The 13,731-nt window shown below is 28.0% G+C and overlaps 1 protein-coding gene across 1 annotated transcript in view; it reads right to left on the reverse strand.

The window, feature by feature from the left end:
* Positions 1-13,731, reverse strand: part of LOC132754965 (uncharacterized) — a 39,329-nt gene that overhangs the window by 4,296 nt on the left and 21,302 nt on the right. The window contains exons 10-19 of the mRNA XM_060745719.1: positions 13,433-13,576; positions 12,826-12,978; positions 12,244-12,340; positions 11,687-11,794; positions 10,594-10,712; positions 6,557-6,628; positions 5,361-5,525; positions 2,663-2,770; positions 1,901-2,070; positions 766-855 (exon numbers count right to left, since the gene is read on the reverse strand). Of these exons, the coding sequence (XP_060601702.1) occupies positions 766-855; positions 1,901-2,070; positions 2,663-2,770; positions 5,361-5,525; positions 6,557-6,628; positions 10,594-10,712; positions 11,687-11,794; positions 12,244-12,340; positions 12,826-12,978; positions 13,433-13,576 (1,226 nt within the window). The remainder of the gene's footprint in view (positions 1-765; positions 856-1,900; positions 2,071-2,662; positions 2,771-5,360; positions 5,526-6,556; positions 6,629-10,593; positions 10,713-11,686; positions 11,795-12,243; positions 12,341-12,825; positions 12,979-13,432; positions 13,577-13,731) is intronic.

The raw sequence follows: 13,731 nt of genomic DNA on the forward strand, positions 1-13,731 counted from the left end.
TTTTCTTTAATTATGGCCCTTTGTTTTTTTTTTCTTATACAGAATATAATTATAGTGAACACTTCCTCTGTGGCAATTCCTCCTACATTATTCATGATTTACATTGCACATAGTTACATTGTTTGTTGCTTGTATTTGTATTTCAAATACAACATATTTATCTACAATGGTGATAATTGAAAACCTGGTTTCATGGCATTGCCATGTTTCTTGTTTTGTTTGTACATGTACTAGCCTGCAACCAAGTATACTTTTGCAGATGTAAATGCCCTAAAACAAGATGAAGCTGTGTTATTATTTCTTAATTTGCATACAACATTTTAAAATATTAAGATAAACCTCTATAGAGTAGAGTTTGCAATATATCAAAATATGCTGGATTTTATTTCCATTTTTTTCTGGTATTTTATAAATGGACTTTATATGCTACATTTCTATTTTGCTTAATCTTATGTCAACTGATTGACTCTCTTCTTGTATTTCTAGGCTTGCAATGTTTATGTTATATATTTCACTAAAAATTGGAAATTTTAAAAATTATGGAGAAGGGCAAAATGCCAGTTTTATATGTTTTAAATATTCATTTCAAAAAGGAGTTCAATATTTACTGAAAACAATACGATTTTCTTTGTGTCTTAGATCATATTCTATAATTTAAGCATTCAAACTAGTCAGATATATACCTCATTCACTCAGTTTCATATAGCTTATATCTAAATGATGACATTTATTATCTCATTGGAACTCCTGAGATTAAATGCTTACCTGGTTCCCTGTGAGAAGAGTTCCCTGCCTTCAGAAACATTAAACAACAAATAGGGAACCAGTGGTAGTTGACTTCTGTTCTCAACACATCTGTAAAATCATTGTTATACATTTAGTTTAAATATATCAATTTAGGCCTAATTATGGTGAAAGCTTGATGCTTTTTAATATTTAGACCATCTGTGTCAACTCGTATCAACTATCCCTAGTATAAGAAGTAGACACCTTGATCACTTGGCCAGTTCTCCTCTTGTTCAATGTATGAGCATTGACCTTATTTTGACCATTCTGGAGTTGACCTGTCTTGACTTGAAACGATAAAGGTCTACACTTTAACCACTAGGCAATTGCTTACCCCTCGTTGCCATGGTAACAGGAAATTTAAGCCTGAGCATGTTGTTACAAAGGCAATGGTCCAGTCAACATTTGTGCCAAGTTTGATAAGTATTGAAGCAGTTTTTATAGTTTTATAGCAATTTGAACTTGTAACGGGAAACTTTTCAATAAAAGCAGCCATTTTCCACAAAATGCTCATTAAGTAATGAGTTAAATGCAGATGAAAAAAACATTGATAAAACTGAGACAGTTTTTAAGTCAAAATCTCTTTGAGGTTCAGCCTAACTAAAGAAACAAGATTATGTTTAGGGGGCAATATAAATAGTAAACAAACATTTGATCCACTCTGTGATGTAACATACAACAAAGTATTGTCTATTTTAGAAAATAAAAGAACATCAGCATTCACATAATCATATCTAAATTTGCATGTTTATAAAGCTTAATATTCTTATCTTCAAAATCTTTGAAATTAATCATGGAAGATTTAAAATTAATCAAAGAACTACACGTCCACTGACCCTTAACACGCTGACTTTGTATAATGGATTTGCCTTGCTTTTAATTAAGAACAGTCCATTTAATGTTTAATGGATTTCAGTATCAAAATACAAGAATTGAGCCACCAACAGTATACAGCTTGGTCAGACTGCATGGGTAATAACTCTTGATTCCCAGCAGGGTAAAATCTCAATTAACATAAAACTATGTCCAAAACCATCACAAACTGTTTTTCTATTCATCTAAAAGAACACACATAACTTAATAATTAAAACATCACAATAAATAAACAACATACTTGTCATTTGTTATTTTCCCCTCATAGATATAGTTGTTGGGGAAAGCAGCAATTTCCGGGTCCATTCTATACTGTCTGTTTAATAAGATGACAGGATTTATACTCTGTCCTTTAAAATGTCCATCCAATCTCTCAAACAATGACATGTTGAACTGGTTCTCTGTTGCTTTCTGATAAATATAAAAGTTTGATAAATTATAGCCCAGATCAAATAAAGGTTATGTTGCATATTTACATTGAAAACATTGCTAAAGAACTACTTCTGTAAGAGAAATAGGGGCCAAAAAAGTATAAATCAAAGTGCTGCAAAGGCAGGGCAGTAAATGCTCAAAGCATCATAGTATTTCAAATACAATTTCATGTCATACTCTGTAAAGCAAGAACTTTAAAACACCTGCAGAATGACTGATCAACTTGCTTCTTCAGAATCAGTCCCATGTAACTTACCCCTTTAACTTCATTTGTTGGGATATAGCAACATGTGAAGTTTTAAAGATGAAATAGTAATACTAGATTTTTAAAATTTATTTATTTATTTTTTGGAGGGTGGGGTTAAGTTGCACCAACAAAGTATAGGTTATATGGCAACTTTCCAGTTTTACAGGTGGAGGAAGACCGCAGGTGCCCCTATGTGTGTTATTTCAGTCATGCACAAGTACCTGATTAGAAACACTGATGCTCCATAAGCTAGCTGGATATAGCTTCCTTACATGAAAGAATCCAAGGAAATACTAGAGATAAAAACATGAATATTTACAATACCTGTGAGAGAACTGTTGGAGGAAGTTGTTCTGGATCACCCACCAGGATTAGTTTGGTTACACCATATTGTAGGGGAATCAATGTCTCTAACTCTATAGCTTGTGTTGCCTGAAATATAAACATATTCACTGAAATACATTCATAAATGAGGTATAAAGCTATATCTAATGATATTGATTTTTTCACAATATTTTATAACAGTAATACTATGTTTCCATAACCTTATGGTCAATTATCAAAAGAGTTGTAACATAGAATGTTTCTGTTATTTAACAAGCATGAATACTGTACGTAAATAGAATAAAATGTTACGGAACAAAATATTATGCTGCTATTTTAATTAAAAGTAGAATTTAGCAATTATTTGTGCATAATCAATTTACACACAAGGAAAAACACTAACGTATTTCTTAAATTCACTTTTGCAATTATTCTTTTTCAAAATTCAAACAAATACTTTGTAAAGTGCAGGCAGTAGAGGTATAGCTTTATACACTTCATACATTAATATAAATATTCACTAATTCACTTAAAATGCATGCTAGAGTCTAGAACAACAAACTACAACTTTGACTTCAAAGACATGTAGTAAGTTTCATTTGAATGAAATATGAATTGCATGCAAAACCTATACCATCAGGCTACACAAGAAGAATAACCATACAATTCTTTGAATAGTTGAACTAAAATTAGCACATTTTGTATGAAAAATAAGGTAAAGACTTTATTCATTTTTAAATACATTTATCTGACCTCACATGTTTATTCATATGGTAATAAATGGTGCAGAATATAGATAACATTTAAAGTCAAGTTAACCAGTCTCCTGTAAAAATCAATAATTTCACAGTCTACTACATAGCAACAATACAAAATAATCTATACTTAGAATGACGTATATGTTTCAATGTGATATTAGGGAGAGAAACCTTCAATGTAAAAAAAATAAAAATATATTACATCATAAAATGATATATTATTTGAACAAAGTTATAAGAAAGGTTGATAATATGCTTCTTCCACACCAGTACACTAAAAGTGGTAAATATAGAGTTAAACAATCATAGAAGTGTTACACAACCAATGTATTTTCCTTCAATATGGGGCAATAACTCTCCCAAATTTGTTTGCTATTTACTTATACACCTGGGAAGTTAGGGATTTTTTTATAACTCAATAAGAGAACGAGAGGAAGTAAGAACTTCTACCCTAACATATAATTATAACAGATGATATCTTCACTACAAAAGATGATATCTTCATTACAACAGATGATATCTTCATTATAACAAATGATATCTTCCGATGATATCTTCATTATAACAGATCATATCTTAAGATGATATCTTCATTATAACAGATGATATCTTCAGACAATATCTTCATTATAACAGATGATATCTTCATTATAACAGATGATATCTTCATTATAACAGATGATATCTTCATTATAACAGATGATATCTTCATTATAACAGATGATATCTTCATTATAACAGATGATATCTTCATTATAAAAGATGATATCTTCACTATAAAGGATAGTAAAGGATAGTGCTCAAATAAAATGTACAGGAATGAAGATAGTTCTTTAAGTTTTAGGTTAATTTCTAAATGATAACAAAATTTATAAAGTCACACGGAAAACAAGTAAAAAGGACACCTTAAATAGAAGTTGTTCCTCTTTGAAAAATCATCAATATCAATATGCTATAATTAAATTTCAATGTTTACAAAATGGGTATTTTCTTAATAGCTACGAGAAATAATTATCATGTCATTGTTATGCAAAGCATTGCTAACATTTCTTTTTATATTGAAAACTTAGAAATAACATAATTTTGCTATTTTGGTTAAACAGATTTACTTCAACTGAGTATCTTTTTAAAAGATAATTCTTGTTTTAAGTATCATTAAAGAAATAAATTTTAAGTATCATTAAAGAAATAAATGGCAAGGAACCAAGACCTTTATGTGCAAGATTCAAGACCCCAGCAAGCAACAGTGAAAAAGTACTTAAGATCTTTCTTAAAACATCTAGAAAATCAACCTATATAATATCACCATGTATATCCAGTAACGCAGGAATGTGCTTATAACGTTGGAATTGTGCAAAAGTAACACAGAATTGTGCAATTTAGTGGCTGAAACGAGTACCTCAATAAGTAAATGGACCAATATTTTCTATTGTGCACCAAATTGGAAGAAATGAGTTAGCGCATACGGTTGCTGAAACATCATACTTTAAACCTCATCAAAAAAAATTCCATGAAAAAAGTTTATTTTTTAAAATTTGTGAAAATGACGACCTGACTAGCATATTGATGATGATTTTTAGTTTCGTTGATATCTTTAAATACAATAATGCTGTATCATAACATTTTATATCAAACATAATAAAACATTATAACACGCTTAACAATATTCCCCTGCCAAACAGACAGTGTTATCATGTGCTTTATTACACGATATATGCACAGCATAAAAAAGGAATGCTTACATGTCATATGACATCAGATATTACGTTAATATACGAAATTGCATCAGGAAAATTACGTCTAAACTCAATGTAGTTCAACATATTTTTATCACTCTTGGAAATGGATGTTAATTTTTCTTGCATTATTGCAAAAGTACAATAATGCATGGTTTATTTTTCATTTTATATTAAACATAATAAAACAAGATAACAACATACCTCATCAACAATAACAACATCAAAGCCTGGACCTGTCATATTCTGGAATGCCGACCTTAATTCTCCACCACCTATTTTACTCAATGTGCCCGCAATGACATGAGCTTTCAGTAGTAAATTACACTGTGCCTGTCTCTCCTGTTGCTTGTCTATGTACGCCTTTGGCTACAAGATATATGTTATATGCTGTGTAAACTAGATGATTCAACCACATTGTGTAATGTTACTTACAATATCATAATGTACCATATAGTGAAGATAATTCAATCAAACTATGCATGGACTTTTAGGATGAAATGAGTAATTCCATGTCATATGATAATGTGAAGTGAATGATCTTTCAAAGTAGAAAGAAGATCTATACAAATACAATGATAACTAAAGGTGTATCTGTACAGTATTGAATCTACAAGAATATAATATTCTACATATCACATATTCAAAATAAGAACGGTTTAGAGTTAAAAAAGTGTCATATTTTATTGCTGCATCTATAGTGTAATGCTAACATTTGCATGATTTAATGCTATAATTGTACATAACATAAATGACGTCACATCAGAGTGTTATTACACTAGTGTAACATCCTTTTTATTAAACGTCTTTATTGCACTCCTAAGCCATTATTTATGTGATAATAATTTTATGATTTTTTCACATTATTGCATCATTGCCACTGAATTCCTTATCATTTCAGCAACTTATATACATACATGAACATGTATTTTCTGTATTCTTACACACATCACATTTTCCCCCTATTAAACAGACACTGCAGTCCTGAGTTTTATTATACCATATATACATGGCATAAAATATGTTTACACCTCATATTACATCTGACATGATGTAAGGAAAATTACTTCTTCCCTGAATGTAGTTTTTGTTTTTTTGAACATTATTAGCATTTTAGAATGGAGAAAAGGATATTAATTTTTAATTGTATTGTCTTTATTGTAGTATTATAGTACACAGTTTATCGTTCAAATGCTTTAAAACTTTTCACCAGACTTCAGAATTTTATTCCAGTGCATTTGAACTCAAGCCTTACATTATTCTACAACAACTCACTAAAATTTGATTTCTATTTCCTAAATTAAATGAAATGAAGGTGAATTACGTCACAAGGAGCTTCAATTTCAGATAACATAACAAATATAAAATATCATAAATATATTGATATAACTCACACTTACCAAGACATATTTGCTCTCAAGGACTTCTTTCTGTTTTTCTAACTTCTTTAAATCAGATCTATGTTTCTGTCTCTGTATGAAAATAAATATGTAAATATATGAAGATATCCTGTAAATATATGAAGATATCCTGTAAATATATGAAGATATCCTGTAAATATATAAAGATATCCTGTAGATATATGAAGATATCCTGTAAATATATGAAGATATCCTGTAAATATATGAAGATATCCTGTAAATATATGAAGATATCCTGTAAATATATGAAGATATCCTGTAGATATATGAAGATATCCTGTAAATATATGAAAATATCCTGTAAATATATAAAGATATCCTGTAAATATATGAAGATATCCTGTAAATATATGAAGATATCCTGTAAATATATGAAGATATCCTGTAAATATATGAAGATATCCTGTAAATATAGGAAGATATGCTGTAAATATATGAAGATATCCTGTAAATATATAAAGATATCCTGTAATATATGAAGATATCCTATAAATATGTGAAGATATCCTATAAATATATGAAGATATCCTGTAAATATGTGAAGATATCCTGTAAATATGTGAAGATATCCTATAAATATATGAAGATATCCTGTAAATATGTGAAGATATGAAGAAATCCTGTTAAATATATGAATATATGAAGATATCCTGTAAATGTGTGAATATTTGAAGATATCCTGTAAATATGTGAACAAATGAAGATATCCTGTTAAAAATATGAATATATGAAGATATCCTGTAAATATATGAAGATATCCTATAAATATATGAAGATATTCTATAAATATATGAAGATATCCTGTAAATATGTGAAGATATCCTGTAAATATATGAAGATATCCTGTAAATATATGAAGATATCCTGTAAATATATGAAGATATCCTGTAAATATATGAAGATATCCTGTAAATATGTGAAGATATCCTGTAAATATATGAAGATATCCTGTAAATATGTGAAGATATCCTGTAAATATATGAAGATATCCTATAAATATGTGAAGATATCCTGTAAATATATGAAGATATCATGTAAATATGTGAATATATCCTGTAAATATATGAAGATATCCTATAAATATATGAAGATATCCTGTAAATATATGAAGATATCCTATAAATATATGAAGATATCCTGTAAATATATGAATATATCCTGTAAATATATCCTGTAAATATATGAAGATATCCTGTAAATATATGAAGATATCCTGTAAGTATATTTAAGATATCCTGTAAATATATGTAGATATCCTGTAAATATATGAAGATATCCTAGAAATATATGAGATATCCTGTAAATATATGAAGATATCCTGTAAATATATGAAGATATCCTGTAAATATATGAAGATATCCTGTAAATATATGAGATATCCTGTAAATATATTTAAGATATCCTGTAAATATATGAAGATATCCTGTAAATATGTGAAGATATCCTGTAAATATATGAAGATATCCTGTAAATATATGAAGATATCCTGTAAATATATGAAGATATCCTGTAAATATAGGAAGATATCCTGTAAATATAGGAAGATATGCTGTAAATATAGGAATATATCTAGTAAATATGTGGTTATATGAAGATATCTTGTAAATATATTGAAGATAACCTGTAAATATATGAAGATATCCTGTAATTATATTAAGATATCCTGTAAATATATGAATATATGAAGAAATCTAGTAAATATGTGGTTATATGAAGATATCCTATAAATATATGAACAAATGAAGATATATTGTAAATAGATGTTTGTAAATATATGAAGATATTTAGTAAATATATGAACAAATGATGATATATTGTAAATAGATGAAGATATCTAGTAAATATGTGAACATATGAAGATTTCTAGTAAATATGTGAATATATGAAGATTTCTAGTAAATATGTGAATATATGAAGATATCCTACAAATATGTGAATATATCCTGTATAATATAAGAACAAATGAAGATATTCCATATATATGTAAATATATGAAGATATCTAGTAAATATGTGAACATATGAAGATTTCTAGTAAATATGTGAATATATGAAGATATCTAGTAAATATGTGAATATATGAAGATTTCTAGTAAATATGTGAATATATCCTGTATAATATAAGAACAAATGAAGATATTCCATAGATATGTAAATATATGAAGATATCTAGTAAATATGTGAACATATGAAGATTTCTAGTAAATATGTGAATATATGAAGATTTCTAGTAAATATGTGAATAAATGAAGATATCTAGTAAATATGTGAATATATCCTGTATAATATAAGAACAAATGAAGATATTCCATAAATATGTAAATGTATGAAGATATCTAGTAAATGTAAGAATATATCATGTAAATATATGAATATATGAAGATATCCAGTAAATATATGAATATATGAAGATATCCAGTAAATATGTGAATATATGAAGATTTGTAGTAAATATGTGAATATATGAAGATTTCTAGTAAATATGTGAATATATGAAGATATCCTACAAATATGTGAATATATCCTGTATAATATAAGAACAAATGAAAATATTCCATAAATATGTAAATGTATGAAGATATCTAGTAAATGTAAGAATATATCATGTAAATATATGAATATATGAAGATATCCAGTAAATATATGAATATATGAAGATATCCAGTAAATATGTGAATATATGAAGATTTGTAGTAAATATGTGAATATATGAAGATTTCTAGTAAATATGTGAATATATGAAGATATCCTACAAATATGTGAATATATCCTGTATAATATAAGAACAAATGAAAATATTCCATAAATATGTAAATGTATGAAGATATCTAGTAAATATAAGAATATATCATGTAAATATATGAATATATGAAGATATCCAGTAAATATACGAATATATGAAGATATCCAGTAAATATGTGAATATATGAAGATTTCTAGTAAATATGTGAATATATGAAGATTTCTAGTAAATATGTGAATATATGAAGATTTCTAGTAAATATGTGAATATATGAAGATATCCAACAAATATGTGAATATATCCTGTATAAGAACAAATGAAAATATTCCATAAATATGTAAATGTATGAAGATATCTAGTAAATATAAGAATATATCATGTAAATATATGAATATATGAAGATATCCAGTAAATATATGAATATATGAAGATATCTAGTAAATATGTGAACAATTGAAGAAATCCTGTTAATAAATGAATATATGAAGATATCTTGTAAATATATGAAGATATATTGTGTTAGTTAAGCATTTGAACCCTGGTAGTGATAATGACTTGCCTATACCACCAATGTTGAGCCAAGTCAGCTGATACTTCATTCAATATGATCTTCCTCTATACTGTTGTCTACACAATTTTAACATTTTAATATCAAAACACTAACATCAAAAATGGAAACTTTAAGGTTCAAAGCAGATTAAGTCCGTTATATTATAAAAATTGTATTAGTTTAACATATTTCCTGGAAAAAATTCATTTAGTATTTCCTGTAAATAATTCATTTACAGAAAGCTTGTGCTCATGTTAGATACCTTGATTGCAAATTTGACTTATGTTGTATTAAATAATTTGTTTCTAAGATACTTTTATACCACCAATCTTATATGTAAATCTATCATATTGTACAACACTTCTGAATATGTAATTTCATAAAAATGTAATCAATGCAACAAATAAAGCAGTTTCATTTTTAATTTGCAGACAAACTTTACAACACATTACTCTTAATTTGCATATATCCTTAGGGGATACTTTATCAACATTTGTGAGAACACTTATGTGTATCTGCATACATATACATTAGAAATAGCAGGTTTCATTTCATGAAATGTTCCAACAGATCATACTCTGCTAACAGCAAACTTTGGCTTATAAATCCAATTTATTTTAAATGTATGCTATTCCTGAAAATAATTCATTTGAAAACTTAAGCATTTCTTGTTGTTTATTCAAAAAAGCAAAATCATATAATTAACAATAAAGTCAACAATTACCTGGTACTGATCTTTAGCAGTTTCTATAGTTCTAGTAACAGCAATAATTTTATTCTGTAGAGTTTTTCTCTCTTCCTGCAAGCTCATTGGTAATTGTTTCAGAAGTTCTTCTTTCTGAGCTAAAATATAACATCAAACATTAAATAACAGTCAATAACAAAGATGATTACCAAAGTGGCCTTGAAAAAGCTGTACTCAGACATGAGACTATAATATTTTTATGCTTTATACATTCATATATCACATACAATGTAGAGTGCAGTACTTGGCATAGATCAAAGCTCCATATTAACACAGAAATATCTTACTAAATTAAAACAAATTTCTAAAAAACAATTTACTTTCATTATACTTTTTCTACTTTTATTCTTTCGTCTGAAATTTTATTGTTCATTAATTTTCTGCACAACAGCAATAGACTAAACTCCAAACATAGCCGATAAAACAACCAAATTGCTGTTACTAAATAGGTACATGTGTAGGAAAAATTAAAATAAACAATTAATAATCAAATAAGTTTTGTTTTCGATCAAAACATTTTCAAATTTAACAAACACTTTTTTTTCTTCCAAATAAATTGCCTAATAGTTATCCACACATTGGTTTTGAGGACCTTAACCAGACCCATTTTAGTTGTTCTATTTATAGCATAAACATAGTAAAAGTAAAGTTTATTTTGAATATCAACAACTCAAGGAATAAGTGCATATGTTATTCTTGAACAGAAACATTTTTCTTCATAAACTATATTATAAATTACTGTTTTTTCTTAACATTAGTTAAAATTTTGTGCCGAGCATAGTGTATAATCACTCTATATGACTGCTCTGTACCAGCCTCAAGCCATACAAATTCTTTTTAATTTCAGACTAGTTTCAAACTTTTAATCTTACTGTTAGAGAATCTGCTTATCCTGATGTCATCTGAGTGGAATATCATGAAAGTATCTTTATTTTATATAATTTTCTGCTTGTATTACTCAGGCTTGACATTTGAATTGGGAATTAATCTGGTTCAAAAGACTGATGAGCAAAAACAACAGCATAAAGGAGCACATCTTACAGTAGTCTACATCACCTGTTAATGTAATTACCTTGACGTAAATTCTTCTCCACCAAATTATCTAGACAAAGTGAGTGTATATCTTCATGTACACTAGACTTCTTCCCTAACCTCACCAATTTTATCTGATCATTTTTATCTGAAATAACAGTTAGCAACATTAAAAATATCATAAAAACATTATAATTTAAAATTATCAGGTGAAACTTAAAACAATAAATGAAAATGCTACTTTTGTTTGTAAGAAAATAATCTAAGGTAAAAAGGTCTATAGAACACTTACATGTTTCAATTTTTAAATTGAAAAACTTAATGTTCCAGAATGAAATATAAGACAAGATAAATATTACATACATAAAGATGTTTGCAAAAACTTCATGATTAGTAAATTACTGTCCTTCTAATAAACACTTTTACTCCTATATTCAACTGAATGATTTTGTATTTAAAATTTTTTACTTCTGGCCAACTGTTTAAGAAACTAGAAATGTGTCCATAGGACACGGGTGCCCCCACAAAAATGTGGACAAATATTTCTATAATTTATATGATTCAATGTGGTTTTACTTAAACTAATTTTACTGATACCTATATTTCTGTTGTATTTAATAAGTCGCCTTAAGAGTTCATCTACAGCTGCATTAGAAGGTGCCGTCAGACAGATCCGACATTTTCCTCTCATTACCTGTAATACATGTATTACAATAAAATATACCTATAATACATTTACATTATCAATATAATAATCTATATTGAATGAAAAGTCATAAAATATAAGTTCATAAATATAAATCATTTAAAGACAAGTGTGGATAGCATCATTGGTAAATGATATATGAAGTTGCATATAAAAGTGTAAGGGTGAGTTTTGCCATGGCAAGCAGTAACACAGAAGTGCGTAGCAAAGCCTCATGATTCATTGTCCATGTAGACCACAGTCATGACTTTTTACGATGTGGTATTAAACTGCCGGGACTTATTCCTGTTTTGACCTTGGTTTGAAAGTTAAGAAAAAGATAATGGTAATGGAACAACATGTACAAGATACCATTAAAATATACCTGTTTTATGCTAACTATAAAACCTGTTGTATGTTACATATTATATAACAGACAGGAACTATAGAACCAGACAATGTAAATGAGAAAGAGATATACCGAGAGAACTTACTTTAACAATATGTTTGATGATACCCACTATGGTGTGTGATTTACCGGTCCCTGGCGGTCCCTGTAACAGACAGATTCTAGGTAGTTCCTTTGGTAACATCACAATTCTACCTGCTGTATTTATAGCCTTTGATTGACTCTCATTATACTTATCCTATAATAAATACATTAGATAAATACACATTCATATACACATATATCTATGTATGTATTATTTATCATATAATTCTCTTTTTAACTGGGTTTTAGGTCACAACGACTCTCTTTATTGACATAGCAATTTTCCAGAATTTCAGATTTTGTTAAGATAATTACAAGCTATCATTAGTCATTCATAGATTACTCAGGTTTAGGGATCTCACAAATTTACTCATCACTTGTTAAAGAAGGTTGATAATTATGAAAATGTTCATGGATATATTTTGATTTTATTATTGTTAATAGATAAAAGGCCCTTGCAGAGTGAATAAGGTTGCTGACTTAAAATCACTGGCCTTTAATTGATATGTTGATGCCTATCTCCACTGGTAATTGGCAAAATCCAGAATTAAGACTTTACTAAACTTTAACCAATTATAAAATTGTAAATATTGTTATAAGAATCTCACCTGTGCACCTTGAACACTGGCAGGTGCTTTATCACAGTATGTCATATTAGCTGTAGGGTAGAGAAGATCTCGACATAATGGACTTCTAGGAATACAAGACAATCCTGTAAACTGTCGCCATGTGTTCATAATGGTACTTATTGACTGAAACAATAAACATATACCTGTATAAATATCTTTATATCACATCATATAATCTAACACCGGCCACCAGAACAAACTGGAATATCTAGCCTCTAGGATAATTGTTTGCATACTCCAACGAGTTTCTGCTACCCCAAAACTAAATATTCCGGTTT

Source organism: Ruditapes philippinarum, unplaced genomic scaffold, assembly GCF_026571515.1.
Source record: "Ruditapes philippinarum isolate M1 unplaced genomic scaffold, ASM2657151v2 ctg495_1_1_1_1, whole genome shotgun sequence".
Lineage (NCBI taxonomy): Eukaryota > Metazoa > Mollusca > Bivalvia > Venerida > Veneridae > Ruditapes > Ruditapes philippinarum.